Here is a 20,986-nt window from a genome sequence, read left to right as displayed (position 1 = left end):
ATATTTATGTTTTACCTTCAGATTTAACTTTCTCTGGCTTATACTTTAAATTATTTTTACTTAAGAGTTTCAATTTTTTAGACTCGTATTAATTTACTTGTGGAGTGTCTTGAAATCACATATTAGCAAAAAATATATAACGAAGGAATACGCACACACTATTTCTATGACAAAATAACCAACAAATACTGCTTTATAATCTAACCAGACATGGTGGTGCTGGCTTAGTTTGTTTCTCTTTGGAAATTACCAAACTAATGCTTTGCCCTCTGTTGAACCACTGCCCTCAAATTAACCTAACTTTGAACACAGGAAATATAATAGTTACTACATTTATCAGCAGACAGCTTATAATCAGAGGGAGTTACTATGACATTAAAGCTAAGACTACCAGGGCATCTTTTTTCAAGAAAGGAAAAATAGCAAACTTCAAATGCGGGAAGAGAATAGTCCCATGCTACAATTTGTCCTACATAAGGAAAAAAGGGAATGTAGTAGCCTAATATCCAACAACCCAGACTCTCTTTATCCCCAGAGAGTTACATTTTAATGTATTTCTTCTTAAAAAAATAAAAAAATCTAAAATAGTAAAAGCTATGCTTCCCAACAATCCCATTACATTAGTTATTTATGAAGAAAAAGCAACAAGTTAAAACACCCCACAACCTTAGCTTTACCTAAGTCTTGTCTTCCTATATTTTACATAAACTATCCTAATCCATTTTACAATAAAAATTATTTTAATAAATGGAAAAACTAAGTACACTAAAATGACAAAATAAACAATCAAGTTGGGACTGAAATCTCTGATCTTTCATCTTTTCACTCTTACCAGAGATTTTTAAATAATCAACTGTACAAAGATTGTATCTGCATAAAAAGATTCTAAGTCCTATATTTAAACTATTATTTCTGTCAAATCAATACACAAAGAATATTCTGTGTACATGTATACATCAAAAACAAAATTTGTGCAAATGATTTTATTTTATCTCATTCCAGAAGAGTCTGAGATGAGATATACAAATAAATGGTAAATAAATCTTAACTAAAGGTAAGACAGATAGTTTTGATAATTTATAAACCACTGGGGTCCCTTTATCAATTCTACTTAGCAATGGTCTACCAAGGAACGGGGTGAGACATTAAGATTTTTTGCCTTTTTATGCAAAAAGCTGTATTGAAAGCTGGTTAAAAATAATCTTCAGACTATCTTGATGCAATCTACACCCCCAGTGCCTATCTTCATTATTAATTCTCATCCACTTTACCTCTGAGAATTTAACATCTTAGTGGGTATAAATCTTAAGGAAAGAAATTTCTGGTATGTTTCTTGTTATGAGAAGCCATTTTAGAAATAAAGATTCCTGGGGCACCTGGGTGGTTCACTTGGTTGAGCATCTGACTTCAGCTCAGGTCATGATCTCACAGCTCACGACTTTGAGTCCCACATCAGGCTCACTGCAGAGCCCCCTTCAGATTCTGTCCCTCTCTCTCTGCCCCTTCCCACTCGCATGCTTTCTCCCTTCAAAAATAAAAAAAGATTTCTTCCTCTAATCTGCTCTTGCTTTACAGACTTATGACAGGTATTCAAATTTACCTCTCTTTTATTTTCTGCAGTTTTTCTGGGTCTCTTGAAGGTGCACTTTTAGTTTTATCACTTTTTCCATCAGATGAACTCCAACCTGAAGGAATAATATCTACAGTGATCATGACATTGTCGGTCAAATTATTTCCAAGTGCTGGGGGGACTGCGAATCGAAATAAAGAACCAGGAAGGATCCCTGTTATTCCTGTATTTCTTCCACTGTGAGCTGAATCTGATGTGGAGCCACCCGTAGCAGTACTACTCGATGCTGCAGATGCTTGTGATCTGCTGGCAGTAGCCCCAAGGGGATCACTCTGTGCTTCAAGGTGAACCACTTCATTTGATTCTCTTCTAAAAATATGATGAGATCTAGATGGTATATCAGAGGTAGGTACCCTTGAAGATTCATCTCGTCCCTCTCGTCTCCTTCTAGAGAACAAAGGTGTGCATCTATTTCTAAGTGAGGAAGATAACCATGGTCCTGTATTTCTACCTTCAGATTCTTGGTTAAAATTTTCTGAATCAGGCTCAGAGCTATGATTTTGGCTAAGAGATGACAAACCCCATCTTCGCCTAAGAAATCGAAATCCCTGAGAAGCTTCAGATGCCCTACTATCGGGAACATCAGAAGCTGACGCTGCATTGCTACGAGACTGTGAAGCTGTCAAGATTCTTGGAGAAACATAGGAATTTTCAGAACTCAATGATCTTGTATTCAAGGAATCCTGACTAGATCTTCGGGGAAAGAAGGTAGATGACATACTAGAAGCTATACGTGACAGCAATCTTCTGGTTGACCGTCTACCTTCATTGTCAGAAGAGTCTTGAAATGATCTTTGAGATGAACCAACCCTATCTGAACTGCTTATGGTTGAAGCTTCATCTCTATTTGAAAGATAAGAAAATCCAGGCTGTGTACTGCTTTGAGGAGATTCCAATTCTCTTGGAGAAAAATTTGACCGTAGAGAATTTCTATTAGAGTCCCTAGAACATGGTACAGTCTGATGTTCAGAAGGCATCTGGTGGTTTGTGGATGATGTATTCAACTGTAAAGTGCTCACTGAGTTATCTTTTGGTCTTGCTCCCTGTGAATATGAAGAAGGAACTCTGTCTTGAATATCTATTTTTGAAAGAAAAGAAAGATAACCAATTACATGGAATATTTTGAGTATTAAATTTAGAATTATTAACTAATATTTGCAAAATGAAACACTGGATTCAAACCAATACTGCTATTATTATGAATACACAGCTTAACTACTATTACAGAAAAAAACATAAATGTATTTCTCTTTTTATACTAAGTTAACACTGCAAACTGAAAAGAAAGAAATATATCATGGCTAATGAGACAAACATCTAAATCTACTAAATTAATGAAGGTATAACAGTCTGAATTTGTTAATCAGAAATTGATATGGTAAATATCTAACATCTAAATGGATAAGGAATTTTATTTTATTTTTAAATGTTTATTTTTGAGAGAGAGCGCGTGTGGGAGAGAGAGGGAGACAGAGGATCCAAAGTGGACTCTGCGCTGACAGCGGAGAGAATGATGTGGAGCTCAAATTCACAAACCATGAGATCTTGATCTGAGCCAAAGTCGAATGCTTAACCGACTGAGCCACCCAGGTGCCTCTAAATGGATAAGAAATTTTCAATGAGCCAAATAATTCACTGTAAAGGACTCTTACAATAAATAATGGCAAAATAATCCTAGGAAGACAGTGTTTTGGAGATTCTTCCTATACTGCAAGTATAAAAGTTATTTCATACAAATACTATCATCTTTAAGATTTTACGGCAAACCTTGGTTGACAGCTAAAAATTCCTGCAATCTTTTTTCTTTCAAGTTCTTATCTCTGTTACTTATCAGACATAGCTCTACTTTTCAACACTTGCTAGAAGCTAGGAGTCAGAATAGAGCCCACTACTGGTGGTTCTACACCTTAAAATGGGATGAGAAATACTACAGCATTCCTTTATAAAGAATTCTCATCCACACACTTAACTTAAAGAGTGAGATTGCTACTGTGCTAACACATGGACCTTCGTGAAGGGATAAACTGTTAGTGGCTAAATCTATTCTACCCTATACTTTTAGACGTTCAAACCTAGACGCCACTGATACTATATACTACAGCTCATACACCTAAAACCAAACAAATAAAAAGAGGTCTTCATTGGTCATGGCAAAGACTGCCCCAATAACTTTATTTAAAATAACCTACACAGGGTGTGCCTGGCTGGCTCAGTTGATGGGGTTGTGAGTTTGAGCTCCAGAATGGGTGAAGAGATTACCTAAAACAATTTTTTTTTTTTTTTTTTTTTTTAGTTTATTTATTTTGAGAGAGAAAACACAAGCAGGGGAGGGGCAGGGAGAGGAGACAGACCGAGAGCCCCAAGCAGGTTCTGTGCTGTCCACACAGAACCCAACACAGGCACTCGATCTCAAGAACCCTGAGATCATAACCTGAACCAAAATCAAGTCAGACGCTTAACTGACTGAGCCACGTAGGTGCCCCAAACAAATGTATTTTCTTCTGTGTAAATCAAACTCCACCTCTGCCTGCTAGATCTGTCAACTTCAATAAGCACTTTTTTTTAGTATTACTATTTTATGACATTTAATTTTGAAAACCTTAATACACTGACAGAAATAGTGTGGGTCTTTATTTCAACTGAATGAATAAAGGCACATTCATGTTAAACAAAAGTAATTCTAAATTATGCCTTAAAATGTTGATTTCAAGCTTTAGTTAGGTCAGAAATTTACCATTAAGTAGTTATTACACTATACAGTTAATCGCTGAACAACATGGATTCGATCTGCATAGGTCCACTTATCCACAGATTTTTCTGGTAAATACAGTAGGCATGATATATGTATTTCTCTTACGATTTTTTCTTTTCTAACATTTTTAATGTTTATTTATTTTGGGGAGGGCGGGTAGGGGCAGAGAGAGAGAGAGAGAGAGAGAGAGAGACAGAGAGACAGACAGACAGACAGACAGACACAGAATTCGAAGCAGGCTCCAGGCTCTAAGCTGTCAGCACAGTGCCCGATGCAGGGCTCGAACTCACCAACTGCGAGATCATGACCTGAGCCGAAGTCAGGCACTTAACCAACTGAGCCACCCAGGCACCCCTTATGATTTTTTTAATGACATAATTTATTTTCTCTAGCTTACTTTATTATAAGAATTCATTATGTAACACATACAGGTATATGTTAATTAACTGCTTACATTTTTGGTAAGGCTTCCAGTCAGCAGTAGGGTATGAGTAGTAAAGTTTTAGGGGAGTCAAAAGTTATATATACATAGATTTTCAACTGCACCGGAGGAAGGGGCAGATAGGGGCCAGTGCCCTCACCCCTGCATTGTTCAAGGGTCAACTGTATAACGCAAATGATATTGGGGTATGCTAAAATTATTTAGTATACTTTACAACATAGTTTTTAATAAAATATTTTTCAATATTTATTTATTTTGAGAGAGAAAGAGTGGGGGAGGGTCAGAGAGGAGAGAGAATCCCAAGCAGGCTCCAAACTGACCGCACAGAGCCCAATGCAGGGCTTGATCTTACGAACCATGAGATCATGACCTGAGCTGAAACCAAGAGTGGGAAACTTAACTGACTAAACCAACATATATTTGCCCCAACATATATTTTTAGAAAATTATAAGCAGGCAAAATCCAGATACGACTGTACATCTATTTTAAGCTTTTTATTTTTTAAAGTATAAAAACAAATAAGCTAGTATACAGTATAAAAACATACTAAGCTATTTTGAAATCTCCGTAAGATGCACTTCATGTATTCGTTTCTACTGTCATTTTAGTAATACATACACAGAGGAAAATGTAACATTATTAAGCTATACATAATAATACAATTTATACATACATGATGAATTTGTGAAATCACCACCTCGGTGGCTATAATCCATAAGATTACTAATGGAAGAATCTGTTCTTCTCTCTAAATCTCTTCTCTCTCTCATCAAGTCAGTTCCAAATGATCCAAGTACCATTGATGAAGATCTAGGAACTTGATTATGCCTCCAAGAAGATTCTTAAAATAATGGAAGAAATTTTAATTCAGAAAATGCTTTCAAGATTTCTGATGACAGTTCTGTGGTATTATACAGGGAGGTTATCATGATTTGTTACATAGTTGCAATCAGAAGCAAAATTCAGCAAAACATAAAATTATTCACTAATGAACTCATCACTTATAAAATTGTTTCCTACTCAAATATTCTTCTCTAACACTACAATTTACCACCCATCCATGATGCCAATGTCTCAGTCACCTTCTAGAACACCTGACCATACCATGTGAGCTTGATGTAAAATAATTACAGAACAAAATGCAAAGCTGGTCAAAGATGCAGAATTTCCTGAAAAGTCAATGAAACTGATATTGGAGAACAGCCAAAATTAAAATCAAGCCATGTCAAAATGGAAGATGTTTTACTATAGCCACTGAAGATATTTTATCAGAAATATTATCATTGCCATCACACTTGCTTCACTTATTGTAAAAATTAACGTACTGTTGCAATCATAATCTAAATTTTTAAATGAAATCATATCTAACAAAATAAATTAAAAATAAGTCTGATAACTTTCCCCCCTAACTATTTACCTTGAAATTTTGTTTCTTCCTTTCCTAGTCCCAATAGCCTTATTGATTCCTCCTCATTAAGGGAAATGGCCCAGGGTATTTAATGCTATGCCTTCACAGAGTAGAAGAGACCAAAAGTATCTGTGCACAATGGTGTTTGTCTACAATGTTAAGGACAGTCTGCTCTTACCCATCACACTACTCTTAATATTCTTCAGATGGGCAGTGTCTTTCCCCAGGCGGTCCTGCCTATCAAAATAGAAAGGAATCGCTTACACTAATTCAAATGATAATACAAATGCATTTCAAGAATTTTATCTCCAATTGTGTCGTCACAAACTCTGTCTCACCTTAAAACTATTTCAGGCATTTCCTAGTGTTTCATTTGAAGAGGACTCTAAGTGAGGAGGGAGCCTCCTCTGCCCCCTCAAGAAAAAGAAAAGATGTTTTCAATTTGTGCAATAAATGTATGTCTGTGAGTACAAAATACCATGCATGGAACTTTATGGATAAGTCATCTAAATCCCAGAATGGTTAAGTGACTTGTCCAATGCCATACAGAGGTCTAGAATTGAATCATCGCTTTCAGATTCCTTATATATAGAACTCCAAATAGAATACCATCAACTATTTTGTTTAAAGAATTTCTATTTTTTCTCAATATAAGTATATAACACAATATTCACCATTTATAAAAGATATGCTTAGGTTAGGGAATGTTAACGTATCAGTACATTTGGCTTCCCTAGTATAACAATTAAAAAAAAAAAAAAAGTGACCTCCTATACAATAACCAGCAAAATACATGTCATTTTTACCAATTTGATTACCAAACAGATCAGCTATTCTAATTAACCAAAATATGTTAATCTTGTTTGTACAGGAAATCTGTATCAAATTTAGAAAGAAAATCCAAACTGAGTTAATTTTAGTTTCAGCACTAATAAGATTTTGAAATCTCCACTACATTTCTGACCCACTCTTGCATGCAGAACTTGTTTAATAACACTAAGTTTTGGTAAAAGGGATTTAGTCCATAGTGCATACATAATGACCCTTACACAAATTTAACTCTTACCTGATACAGCATTTAAACCATGTCCAATATTTCTCCCAGCAGAGGTAGATGTACAGTTTGTACAGGAAAGTTTAGGTCTTTTTGAATCATGATCCCGTTGCTGGTTTTGTGATCTTGAGCGTGCTCCCTGAGTTATCTCAGATTCACTATACCAAGTAGACTGAAATGGTGATGCTGATGCTGATGTAGACTATCAGTAAAAAAAAAACAAAAAACAAAACAAAACAAAAAAAACGGTTGTAACGAACAACAAAATGCTTGTATTCAGTCTACTAAATTTATTCCGAATTCAATTCATTCCTCACAAGCATACATTTTTCTACTATGTAGGTTTTTCATAGTTTTTTGTTCCTTTCTACTCACATGACCCTTTACTTTATACTGTAATTATACTTTGCTAGGTAATCAATCTGATACAGATTAAATCTACTATGTAACTGTATATAAATACTTGTGTTAGAAAAAACTGAAGAACAAAATTCTTACAATCATTTTGTTTTCCTGATTTAATATTTCAAACTCCTGAGAAACCTATGTCCTTTCCTAAAGGTGAACAGAACACCAAGAAAATAATATATAAATAAATTATGAAAACTCTACTATAAAAACAAGATTTTTCAAATAATAAAAAATGCATCCTGGATCTACTGCCCAGAAATATTCTGTATTTTTCTCAGAATGTAAATGGTATTAAAAAAAAAAATCCTAGTATCTGGATTTTTTTCATCAGTGAAGCAAGAAACAGGTAAACATATACATAGTAAACATAGTATATATTAAAACTCTTAGCTCAAGGTTTTCTCTTTGAACACAGAAATATACACACACAAGTTATAGCAACCTGTAATACAAAAATTACTCGGAATGTACAAACTATTTCAGTTCCTCCTAATTCTTTAATTGGTTAAAACAGTTTATTCTATGCAAGGCATAAAAAGAAAAAGGATTAGTCTATCCCTTTTTTTTTTTTTTTTTTTAAACGTTTATTTATTTTTGGGACAGAGAGAGACAGAGCATGAACGGGGGAGGGGCAGAGGGAGAGGGAGACACAGAATCGGAAACAGGCTCCAGGCTCTGAGCCATCAGCCCAGAGCCTGACGCGGGGCTCGAACTCCCGGACCGCGAGATTGTGACCTGGCTGAAGTCGGACGCTTAACCGACTGCGCCACCCAGGCGCCCCTAGTCTATCCCTTTAAATATGTAGATTTAAATAATAAGAACATATTCCAACATAATTGTTGAAAGTGTCCTTTTCGGGGCGCCTGAGTGGCTCAGTCGGTTAAGGAGCCGACTTTGGCTCAGGTCATGATCTCGTGGTCCATGAGTTTGAGCCCGGCATTGGACTCTGTGCTGACAGCTCAGAGCTCAGAGCCTGGAGCCTGCTTCTGCTCCTGTGTCTCCCTCTCTCTCTGCCCCTCCCCCATTCGCGTTCTGTCTCTGCCTTTCAAAAATGAATGTTAAAAAAATTTTTTAAAAAAAAGTGTCCTTTTCTATTATGCTTCAATTACAAGAAGCATACTGCATGGTTTCAGGGAACTATATATTATTCGCTCAGGGTACCTGTACAGAATAAGCCTTGCACACATGGAAAAGTAGAAGATGCAAAGCTGAATAAGTAGGAACAGGCCAGATCCAGAGTTCATCCATCCCTTGCCCATCCCTACTGCAAACTCAATGTGGCTTCAGCTTAGTACAAATTTGGTCTCACAAGCCTTCTGCACCAAGTCCTCCACAGAGCCTCAATGAATGAACTGGAGTAGCATTAGAGACGGAATTCATTAGATATTTCACAACCAAACTATTATGTGCCATCATCAGGGTATTAGGGACAATGTGTTATATAGACCACTGATTCTAAGACCTTTGGATTTCAGAGACCAAAATAAAGATGTTCTAATTTAAAATTTAGAAAGAATTGCCAGGCTGACAAGCAAGGAAATCTAAATTAGCAAATACCACTTAATCCCACTCCAACTTTTAAAAGGGACATTTTATATACTCCTCAAACATGACAACATAATAGAATAAAACAGACTTTTAAAGTGAATAAACTTTATTTGTATAAAATCTTTTCCTTATTTTTCTCCTCTTGCATGGACCAAATTGTTACTGACTGGCACTTCTGAAAATTGGACTTTTGTAACTACTAAAGGAGAAAATACCATCAGATCAACCACTTCTTAGATCCTCAGAGCATTGTGGAAGATGAAAAAAATGGAATAACTGAAAGTAGGAAAATCAACTATGAAGTCATTGAAATAGCAGGAAATAAGTGCTTGCAACAAAAGCAATGAGAACAGAATAATTATATGAGATGAAAACTCATCAAATTTAGAGATATTGTGAGAAATGAACAAAAAGTTGGATATCAATTCTGTTTTCAGGCACTGGCTACTGGTGGGAAAAGACACACTCACTGCTCAGAAACAATTTTCATGACTTCCCACTCTAAAACGCAGCCCATGCAGCCTATATGTCATCCGAGAGACGAAAGTGCTTGTTAATATCAATATATGGAAAGGATAAACAGAGGTTCTGACCAGTATTTCTGCTAGTTTAAAATCAAAATCAAAACAGTTTTGGGCTCCTACCAACTTGGTCCACCGTTCAAATACCTTCAGTCTGAATTTTTTACCACTGTTAATTATTTTAACAATTTGGAACTATTGGTGGGCAAATAAAATAGGAAATGAGTCTATCGCCAAAGCATACTGCCCTTCAGATAATGGATGCTTTAAAAGTAGTTTTGGGGTTGTTTCCATTTTTTTGACTATTATGAATAATGAGAAAAAAATTTTTGTTCAAGATTTCTAAGGTCTAAAAAACACTGCCAACACAACTGATCTTACTAAGATGGTGCAGTAAAAAAAGAACATTAATGAAAACTTATTTGTAAATCATATATTTAATAAGAAACTTGTATCCAGAATATTTTAAAAACTCTCACAACTCATAAATTAAGTCAATACTTAAGTTTCCAAAACAGGAAAAACAAGGCCCACATGGGTTCACTGGTGAATTCTACCAAACATTTAAGGAAGAAAATACAACAATTCTCTCCAATCTCTTGCAGAGGACAGAAGAGAAAATACTTCTTTATTCATACTATAAGGGCAGCATTACCCTAATACCAAAACCAGACAAAGACATAACAAACAACAAGTAAACTATAAACCACTATCTGTCATGAAGACACACAGAAGTCCTCAATAAAATACTAAAGCACTGAATTCAGAAAGTACAAGACAAATCATATACCACAATGAAGAGGGATTTTCCCAGATATGTAAGGCTGGTTCAACATTAAAAAAATCAATCCACGTAATCCATCACATTAAAAGGCTAAAGAAACAAAAATCATGTGACCAACAGATGAAAAAAAAGCATTTAATAAAATCCAACATCCCTTTCTGATAAAAATTCTCAGCAAACTAGAAATAAAAGGTAATTTCATCAATTTGATAAACAATTATCTATTAAAAAAAATACAGCTACAAAGAGAAACTTCAAAAAAAAACCCATTTACAATTACATCCAAAATAATAAAATACTCAGGAATAAACTTAACCAAGGAGGTGAAAGACTGTACAATGAAAAGTATAAAAACAATGATGAAAGAAACTGAAGAGGACACAAAGAAATGGAAAGATATTCCATGCTCACAGACTGTTAAAATGTTCATAACAATCTACAGATTTAATGCAATCTCTATCAAAATGCCATTTTTCACAGAACTAGAATAATACTAAAATTTGTATGGAACCACAAAAGACCCAGAATAGGCAAAGCAATCTTAAGAAAGAAGAACAAAGCTGTAAGAATCACACTCCCAGATTCCAAACTATACTACAAAGGTATAGTAATCAAAACACTATGGCACTGGCACAAAACAGACAAATAAATGGAACAGAATAGAGAACCCAGAAATAATCCCATTTTTCAGGTCAACTGATCTATGACAAAGGAGGAGAGAATATACAATGGGGAAAAGACAGGGGCACCTGGGTGGCTCAGTCAGTTAAGCATCCAACTTTGGCACAGGTCATGATCTCATGGTTCCTGAGTTTGAAACCCACGTCGGGCTCTGGGCTGACAGCTGGGAGCCTGGAGCCTGCTTCGGATTCTGTGTCTCATTTTCTCTCTGCCCCTCCCTCACTTATGCTATGCCTCTCAAAAATAAATAAAAGTGCAAAAAACAATTTTTTTTTTAAGAAACAATGGAGAAAAGACAGTCTTTTTAACAAATGGTGCTGGGAAAACAGGTAAGCTACATGCGAAAGAATGAAACTGGACCACTTTCTCACATCATACACAAAAAATAAATTGTTTAAAGACCTAAAGGTAAGATCTGAAACCATAAAACTCCAAGAAAAAAATACAGGCAATAATTTGACATTAGCTGTAAAAACATTTTTCTAGCTATGTCTCCTCAGGAAAGGGAAACAAAAGCAAAATTAAGCTATTGGGACTCTACCCACCCCTGCCCCCAAAATCACTTCTATACCTCAACAAAACAAAAAGGCAACATACCAAATTGGATATTTGCAAATGATGTATACAATAGGGGGTTAATAACCAAAAATTATATAAAGAACTTATACAACCAAACACCACCACCACCACCACCAAATTAAAAACAGGCAGAGGACCTAAACAGACCCTTCTCCAAAGGAGACATACAGATGGCCAACAGGTGCATGAAAAGACACTCAATGTCACTAATCATCAAGGATATGCAAATCAAAACCACAATGGGGTATCACCTCACACCTGTCAGAATAGCTAAAATCAAAAACACAAGAAATATCATGTGTTGGGGAGGATATGGAGAAGGAACCCTAGGGCACTGATGGTGGGAATGCAAACTGGTTCAACCTCTGTGGAAAACAGTACAGAGATTCCTCAAAAAATTAAAACCAGAAGTGCCATTTGATCCAGTAATTCCACTACTGGGTATTTACTGAAAGAAATGAAAACATTAATTCAAAAAAATGTATGCACCTCTATATTTACTGTACCATTATTTACAATTGTTAAGATATAGAAGCAACCCAAGTGTCCATCAATAAAGATGTGGTGCATATACACATACACCCATACATACATACATACATACAGGGGACTATTAACCATAAAAAAGAATGAGAGCTTGCCATTTTTAACAACATGGACAGAGCTAAGTGAAATAAGTCAGAGAAAGACAACTATATGATTTCACTCATGTAGAATTTAAAAAACAAAAGGGGATCAAGAGTACACTTATCTTTTAATTTTTTTTTTTTTTTAACGTTTATTCATCTTTCAGAGACAGAGACAGAGCATGAGCGGGGAAGGGGCAGAGAGAGGGAGACACAGAATCCAAAGCAGGCTCCAGGCTCCGAGCTGTCAGCACAGAGCCCAGCGTGGGGCTTGAACCCACGAACGGCAAGATCATGACCTGAACCAAAGTCGGACGCTCGACTGAGCCACCCAGGCACCCCAGGAGTACACTTATCTTGATAAGCATGAAGTAATCTATAGAACTGTTGAATCATTATGTTGTATACCTGAGACTAGTAACACTGTACAAATAAGGCAAGAATGTCCTCTGTGATAATGTGGATTATACTTTCAGTCCTACGTCACTCCCCAACCTCCAGAGAGAACGGTGAAGGTTTAAGTATATAATAGCAAATAGCTTAGGTAATTATGACTATGTAATGATGCTTCCATAAAAACCCAAAAGAACTTGGTTCAGACAGCTTCTAGATTGGTGAACATGTGGAGATGCAGTAGAATGGCATGCCTGCAGAGGGCTTACAGAAGCTCTGCACCTTTTCCCCATCTGTTACCCTATTTATCTCTTCATCTTATTCATATTATTTATTTAACAAACCGGTAAACATAAAAGAATTCCCTTGACTTCTGTGAGCCACTCTAGCAAATAAAAAACTTAAGATGGGGGGCACCTGGGTGGCTCTGTGAGTTAAGCGTCCAACTCTTGATTTCAACTCAGGTGATGATCTCACATTTCGGGAGTTCAAGCCCCCACCTCAGGCCCTTTGCTGAGAGCATGGAGTCTGCCTGGGATCCTGTCTTTCCTTCTCTGCCCCTCCCCTGCTCTCCCTCACTCAAAATAAATAAAATAAAAAAGCAAAAAAACCAAAAAAAAAAAAACAAAAAAAAAACTAAAAAAATCTAAAAACTAAAAGCTAAGGTGGATGTTGATAGAACCTACAATCTGTAGCCTGTGACTGGCATCTAAAGTGGGGGAGTGGGTAGAAGGCAGTTTTGCAGGATTTCCACTAATCTGTGGAATCTGATGCTATCTCCAAATAGATAAGTGTTAGAATGGAACTGAATTCTTAGACACACCAATGGTGTCCAAGAATTATGTGGGTTGTGTGAGGGATCCCACCCTCTCCCACTTTGGAACTAGGTTGGAGAACCCAAGGCCCCCTAACATCAGGTATAAGACAAAGATTTACCCCTCAGCACTGCTTATCTTTTTATATCCTCTTAAGAAAAAAAAACAAACAAACCTTAGATGTAACTGCCATATAACATTAGTTTCAGATGTGTCACATGATTCTCTGTGTATCATAATGATGAATACAGTCATTCTAGTCAACATCTACTACAACACGGTGATAAAATTTCTACTCTTGTGACTGAGAACTTCTAAGATCTACTCTCTCACCAATTTTCAAATATACCCCTGGTATTATTAACTATAGTCAATATACTGCCCATTATATCCTGAGGACTATTTTATAACTGGAAATTTATACCTTTTGGCCACCTTCACCCACTTTGCCCAACCCTACCTCCCAGACTCTGGCAATCACCAATTTGTTCTCTGCACCCATAAATCCAGAATTCTCTTTAGATTCCATATAGAAGTGAGATCTAATTAGGGATTTGTTTCTGCCTGACATATTTCACTTTGGCATAATGCCACCATGCTGTTGCAAATCGTAGGATATTTTTAATTTCTATGGCTGAATTATATTCTACTGTAAATATACACACATTTACTTCACCCATTCATCCATCAATGGACACTTGTTTCCATGTCTTGGATACTGTAAATAATGCTCAATTAACATGCAGGTGTACTTATCTTTTTGAATTAATGCCTTTCTTTCAGATAAATACACAGAAGTAGAAATGTTAGATCATATGGTAGTTGATTTTAATTTCTGGAGGAACCTTCATCATGTTTGTGATAGTGATTACACCAATTTACATTTCCACCAATAGTGCACAAGGGTTTTCTTTTCTCCATACCCTAGCCAACACTTGCTAATTCTTGTCTAGCTATTCTTGAGGTGATAGGTCATTGTCTTCTCTAATAAGTGATGTTGAATACCTGTTCAATGTACCTATTGGCCATTAATGTGTCCTGTTTGGGAAAATGTCCATTCAGTTCCTCTGCCAATTTTTTAAACAGTTCTTTTGTTTGCTACAGAGTTGTATGAAAATTTCTTTATATATTTGAGGTTAACCCCCTATAAGGTATATCATTTGCAAATATTTTCTCCTGTTTGGTAGACTGCCTTATCATTTTGTTTTGATGGTTTCCTTTGCTATGCAGAAGCTTTTTAATATGATGCAGTCCCACTTGTTTACTATTGTTTTGGCTGCCTTTACTTTTGGTATGAAATCCAAAAAATTGCCAAGTCCCCTGTCAACGATCTTACAGTCTATATTTTCTTCTAGTTTTATGGATTCAGATCTAACGTTCAATTCTTTAATTCATTAACTTGATTTTGTGTATTGTGTAAGATAGTGGCTCATTTTAATTCCTTTACATATGGCTTTCCCGTTTTCCCAACACAATTTATTGAAGAGACTTTACATTCCACACTGCACATTCTTGGCTCCACTGTGGTCCATTAATTAACCATATATGCGTGGGTTTATTTCTGGGCTCTTTACAGTGCTCCACTGATTTAACTGCTTTTTATGCCAATATCATAGTGTTTTGATTAGTCTTAGGATTGTAATCTAGTTTGAAATCAAGGAGCACAATGCCTCCAGTTTCATTATTCTTTCTCAATATTGCTTTCGCTATTGGGGCCTTTTGAGATACCAAACTTTAAGACTGTTATTTCTGTGAAAAATACCACTGGAATTTTGGTAGAAACTACACCCAATCTGTAGACTCTTTTGGGGAGTATGGGATTTTTTTTTTCAATGTTTATTTATTTTTGAGAAAGAAAAGGGGGAGGATGGGGAGGCAGACAGAGAATCCCAAGCAGGCTCTGCGCTGTCAGCACAGAGCCTGACACGGGGCTCAATCTCACAAACTGTGAGATCATGACCTGAGCCAAAATCAAGAGTCAGACACTCAGTTGACTGAGCCACCCAGGCACCCAAAGCAATATGGGCATTTTAACAACATTAATGCTTTCAACCCAAGGGCACAGGATAGCTTTCCATTTACCTGTGTCGTTTTCAACTTCTTTCATTAATCAATGTCTCATAATTTCAAGTATACAACATTCACCCCCTTGCTCAAATTAATCCCCTGTAGGTATTTTACTTTTTGATGCAGTTGCAAATAGGACTGTTTCCTTAATTTCTCTAATGGTTTGCTATAGAAATGCAACTGATTTTGTTGAGTACTGACACAAAGTACTGACTTTGTATTGCACAGCTCTACTGAATTTTTAAATTAGTTCTAACAATTTTCTGGTGGAGTCTTTAGGGTTTCTGTAAGTATTATGTTATCTAGAAAAAGGAGGCAGTTTTACATGTTCTCTTTTGATGTGAAAGCCTTTTATTTCTCTTTCTTGACCAACTACACAATGGCTAGAGCTGCCAATGCTATGTTGAACAAAAATAAAGAGTAGGCTTCCTGTCTCTAGTTTGATCTTAGAGGAAAAGCTTTCAGCTTTTCACCATGGAGTATGATGTTCCCTGTGGGCTTGTCATATATGGTCTTTACTATGTTACATTCTCTCTATACCCATTTTGCTGAGTTTTTATCATAAATGGATGCTGAATTTTGTCAAACTTTTCCTGCATCTGAGATGATATGATTTTTAGCCCTCATTTTGTTAATGTGGAATATCACATTGACTGATATGTGGATGTTCAACCATCCTTATATCCTAGGGATAAACCCCACTTGACCATGGTGTAGGATCTTCTTAATGTATTATTGAATTTGGTTTGCTAATATTTTATTGAGGATTTTACATGTGTGTTCACCAGGGATACTGGCATATTTCTTTTATTATACTATTCATGTTTGGTTTTGGTATTAGGGTAATGTTGGCCCCATAAAGTAAATTGGGAATCTTACTGTTTTTTTGAAAGTTTGAGAAGTTTGGTAAAATTTATACAAGTGAAGTGATCTGATCCTGGACTTTCATTTGTTGGGAGGTTTTGATTACTGAGTCAATCTCCTTACTCATTATTGATCTGTTCAGATTTTCTATTTCTTTATGATTCAGCCTTAGTGGGTTATGTGTTACCACGAATTTATTTCTACAGGTTGTCCAGTTTTTGGCATATAATTGTTCATAGTTGTCCCTTATGATTCTTTGTATTTTTTGGTATCATTTATTTCTGATTTTGAGACCTCTTTTTCTCTTGGTGAGCCCAGCCAAAGGTCAGTCTATTCTGTCTAGCTTTAAAAAACAAACAAACAAAAAAAACCCAAACAGCTCTTAGTTTCACTTATTTTTTCTATTGTCTTTTTAGTCTCTATTTTTTATTAATCTTTTTAATTTCTACCCTTTTAACTTTGGGCTTACTTGGTTCTTCTTTAAACCACTCTTTCCTAACAGTGCACTAGAAGTTTTAAGTAGTGCAGTCCAATAAGGCAAGAAAAGGAAATGAAATGTACAGATTGGGAAGGAAGACATAAAAGTATCTTTATTTGAAGATGACACCCTCAATGTGGAAAATCTTACAGAATCAACAACAACAAAAAAATACCTTGTGGAACGAAAAAAGGATTACAGTAAGGTTGTAGAACACACGGTTAATATGAAAAAAAAAAAAAAAAACTTGATCACTTTCCCATATGCTAGTAATGAAAAAGTGGAATTGAAAATAAAAAACTTTTACCACTCAATAATAAAGCAACAAATAACCCAATTAAAAAATGAGCACAGGATCTGAATAGATGTTTCTTCAAAGATATAAAAGTAGCTAATTATAATTAGCAAAAGATACTAAACATCAAGAGTCATCAAGGAAATCTAAATCAAAGCTGCAATAAGATACTTCACACAGGATAGGATGGCTAGAATCAAAATGTAAGATAAGTGTGTAGGCAAAGATGTAGCAAGATCAGAACCCCATACTTAATTGCTGGTAGGAATATAAAATGGTCCAGCTGGTTTGGAAAATAGTTTGGCAGCTCCTCAAAAAACTGAACACAGAGTTATACCATATGACTGAACAATTCCACTCTCAGGTATATACCCAAGGTAACTGAAACCGTAAGTCTGTACAAAAACTGTACATGAATATTTATGGCACCATTATTCATAATAGCCAAAACATGAAAACACAAATGTCCATCAGTGGATAGATGAATGGATAAACAAAATGTGACATATCCACACAATGGAGTATTATTTATCCATAAAAAAAGTATATCCACGGGGCGCCTGGGTGGCGCAGTTGGTTAAGCGTCCGACTTCAGCCAGGTCACGATCTCGCGGTCCGGGAGTTCGAGCCCCGCGTCAGGCTCTGGGCTGATGGCTCGGAGCCTGGAGCCTGTTTCCGATTCTGTGTCTCCCTCTCTCTCTGCCCCTCCCCCATTCATGCTCTGTCTCTCTCTGTCCCAAAAATAAATAAACGTTGAAAAAAAGTATATCCAATTCAATGGAATATTGCTCATTCATAAAAAAGGAATGAGGTACTGATATATGCCACAACACAGATGAACCGTAAAGGCATGGTAAGTGAAAGCTAGTACAAAATACCGTAGCGTATACTTCTATTTCTGTAAATGTAAGTCCAAAATAAGGAAATCTACAGAGACAGAAAGTAGACCAGTGGTTGCTTAGTGCTGAGGAAGAAGGGCAGTGCAGTGATAGCTAAAGAATCTAGGTTTTTTCCCTAAGGAGATAAAAAGGTTCTACAATTGATTGTGGTGATGATTTGCACAACTCTGCAAATATACTAAAAACCACCAAATTGTAGGGGTGCCTGGGTGGCTCAGTTGGTTAAGTATACCACTTCAGCTCTGGTGATGATTTCATGGTTTGTGGTTTCAAACCCTGCATCGGACTCTGTACTGACAGCTCAGAGCCTGGAGCCTGCTTTGGATTCTGTCTCTCCCTCTCTGCCCCTCTCCAGCTCATGCTCTGTCTCTTCTCTCAAAATTAAAAATAAACATTAGAAAAAAATTAAAAAATAAAAACCCCCCAATTGTATACTTTAAATGAGTGAGTCATATGCTATGTGACCTATACCTCAATAAAGTTATTCTTGAAAAAAAGAACATTAACAATTGCTGCAAATACAATCAATGTCATCCAGTGGACAATGCTTAATCATTTAATGCACTGTACCAGAACCAAGTCCAGAATGACTTGGCTCCTCATTTCCTCTTCCTTGGCTCCTCATTTCCTCTTCCTTGGCTCCTCATTTCCATGAATCAATGCTATGACTGGGATGACTGCTAATTCCTGCTTTGAAAAATTTCCAGACCAAAATTATTTCATCCGTAAGTAACAACTTGGGACTTTGACCTCTTCTAAATATTCATGTGTTAAGAGTATACATTGCCACACTAATGTGAAATCTCACATTCCAGTTTGTATTCTGAATGCGTAGTCTTCAATTTTCATAAAAAAGACATTAGATGATTTTAAGATTTATGAACTAATTCATGCCCAACTTTATGATAAATCCAGGTAAGAAATCTTACAGAATACAAAAAAGGATTTGGAGTCCACTGATCACTCAAAATTCCCCAATACCTATATGAAGACTACCAGAAAACTGGTATTTAGATCACTCTGTTGTCCCTTTATGGAAGTGATTTCACTGAGCTGTACTGTAGCATCACATCCTTTGCTAATGCTTAGGTTTACCATGAAATAACTTGACTAAACTAGGAATATACTAATAATATGAACACTAAAGACGTGGTCCACTGTATTATTCACGGTCCCCTTCCAAACCAAATTGCCAAGCATTGCTTTGAGGAATTGGTTACTTGTCCTTATGAACAAAACACCTTAAAAGCTGAAAGCTGACTGTATTTCCCTGTGACCTTTCTGAAGCCCAAAACAAGAGTCCAAGTTTAACATTAAAACACTACAGGACTTACAAATGCCTGCAGTGTTACAACTTTGATCCACTTTCAGTATTTTATCTGTATTTTTCCTGATTCCATTTTAAAACTATTTTCATTTTCTTGACTGATTATATGCATACTTGCATGTATTTAGTTCTCTGGAAGTGAACCTTGTAGGACATAAACACATATTAATGACCATTCTTTTAATTCTTGAGATAGCATAGTATGCAAAATATGCAAATGGTACTGAGCTCTCTAAATTGATCTACAAACTAGAAAATATGTAAACAGAAAGCCTCTCATTTTATCGTTTCACATTAAAAGTAATCTCAAAGCTGGATGTTACAGGGGACGAATCACTAGAATCTACTCGAAATCATTATAGCACTATAGGCTAAGTAACTTGTATATAAATTAAAAAAATAAAAATTTAAAAAAATTAAAAAAAAAATAAAAATGAAAAAATAAAAGTAATCTCAAAGTAGAAGAAAGTGTAGTGGGATTATGGCCACTTAAATTGAGTTATAGAAATATACGTAAAACTGAGGCTCCTGGGTAGCTCAGCTGGATAAGTGTTGGACTCCGTTTCAGCTCAGGCCATCATCTCATGGTTTATGGGATCAAGCCCTATGTTCGTCTCCTTGCTGACAGCACGAAGCCTGCTTAGGATTCTCTCTCCCCATCTCTCTTGCCCCCCCTTTCCCGCTCACATACCTGCTTTCTCTTTCAAAATAAATAAAAATAAAATAAAATAAAATAAAGAAATATATGTGAAATAATTATTACATATTACAAAATGCTACCAAATTCTTATTACAATATGAATTATAGGAATTATATTTTTTCAAAAATATTTAAAATTCTACTTACCGTTACCAAATAAATAAGATGATCATTCAAATTGTTAACAAAAACTTCAAGATGAAGTAACAAAAATTTCAGCAAGATTCATAAGAGAGGAAGCCCAGCTTACAAATGGGTGAAAACCAAAAGATCTTGAGAAAATCAATTGATTGGAACTTAGAATCTATATTTTCCCAAAGAAACAATGCTATCCCTAAGTCTTAGATTCTTAGGTACACTATCCTAATCATGAGACTGGGGAAACCACTTCTCTTTCCAGATTGCAGATCTTTATGCATGAAATGACACAAGTATCCACCCTATGTAAATAAAGTTAAAAGGAAACATTATTCTATAAAATGTTAAGCACTATATAAGGTGTTTCCCTATTATTTAATCCTTAATGTAACTGAAATTGATCTATCATGCCTATCTTTTTGAAGCTTCAGCTTTACCAAGTGTCTGAGATAAGGGGAATGCTAGGTTGCAAAGAGGTGTGAGAAAACATGAGTAATTTTTAAAAATATTCCCTTTGATATTTAAATGGAATGTAAATTTAAATGTAAACATACATTTTGTTGAGTAGTATTA

General features: G+C 35.8%; 1 protein-coding gene across 11 annotated transcripts in view; it reads right to left on the bottom strand.

The window, feature by feature from the left end:
* MARCHF7 (membrane associated ring-CH-type finger 7) overlaps positions 1-20,986 on the bottom strand; it is a 59,600-nt gene that overhangs the window by 14,945 nt on the left and 23,669 nt on the right. For 8 of the 11 annotated variants that reach the window (XM_086718715.1, XM_086718716.1, XM_086718714.1 and 5 more), the window contains exons 3-5: positions 7,300-7,489; positions 5,499-5,666; positions 1,601-2,708 (exon numbers count right to left, since the gene is read on the bottom strand). In XM_086718715.1, the coding sequence (XP_086574841.1) occupies positions 1,601-2,708; positions 5,499-5,666; positions 7,300-7,489 (1,466 nt within the window). The other 3 variants (XM_086718721.1, XM_086718722.1, XM_086718723.1) reach the window with 3 other exon arrangements.

The sequence above is a fragment of the Puma concolor genome, chromosome C1 (genome assembly GCF_028749965.1).
Source record: "Puma concolor isolate L17-30 chromosome C1, mPumCon1.1.hap2, whole genome shotgun sequence".
Classification (NCBI taxonomy): Eukaryota; Metazoa; Chordata; class Mammalia; order Carnivora; family Felidae; genus Puma; species Puma concolor.
This window is presented reverse-complemented; position numbering and strand designations above follow the sequence as displayed.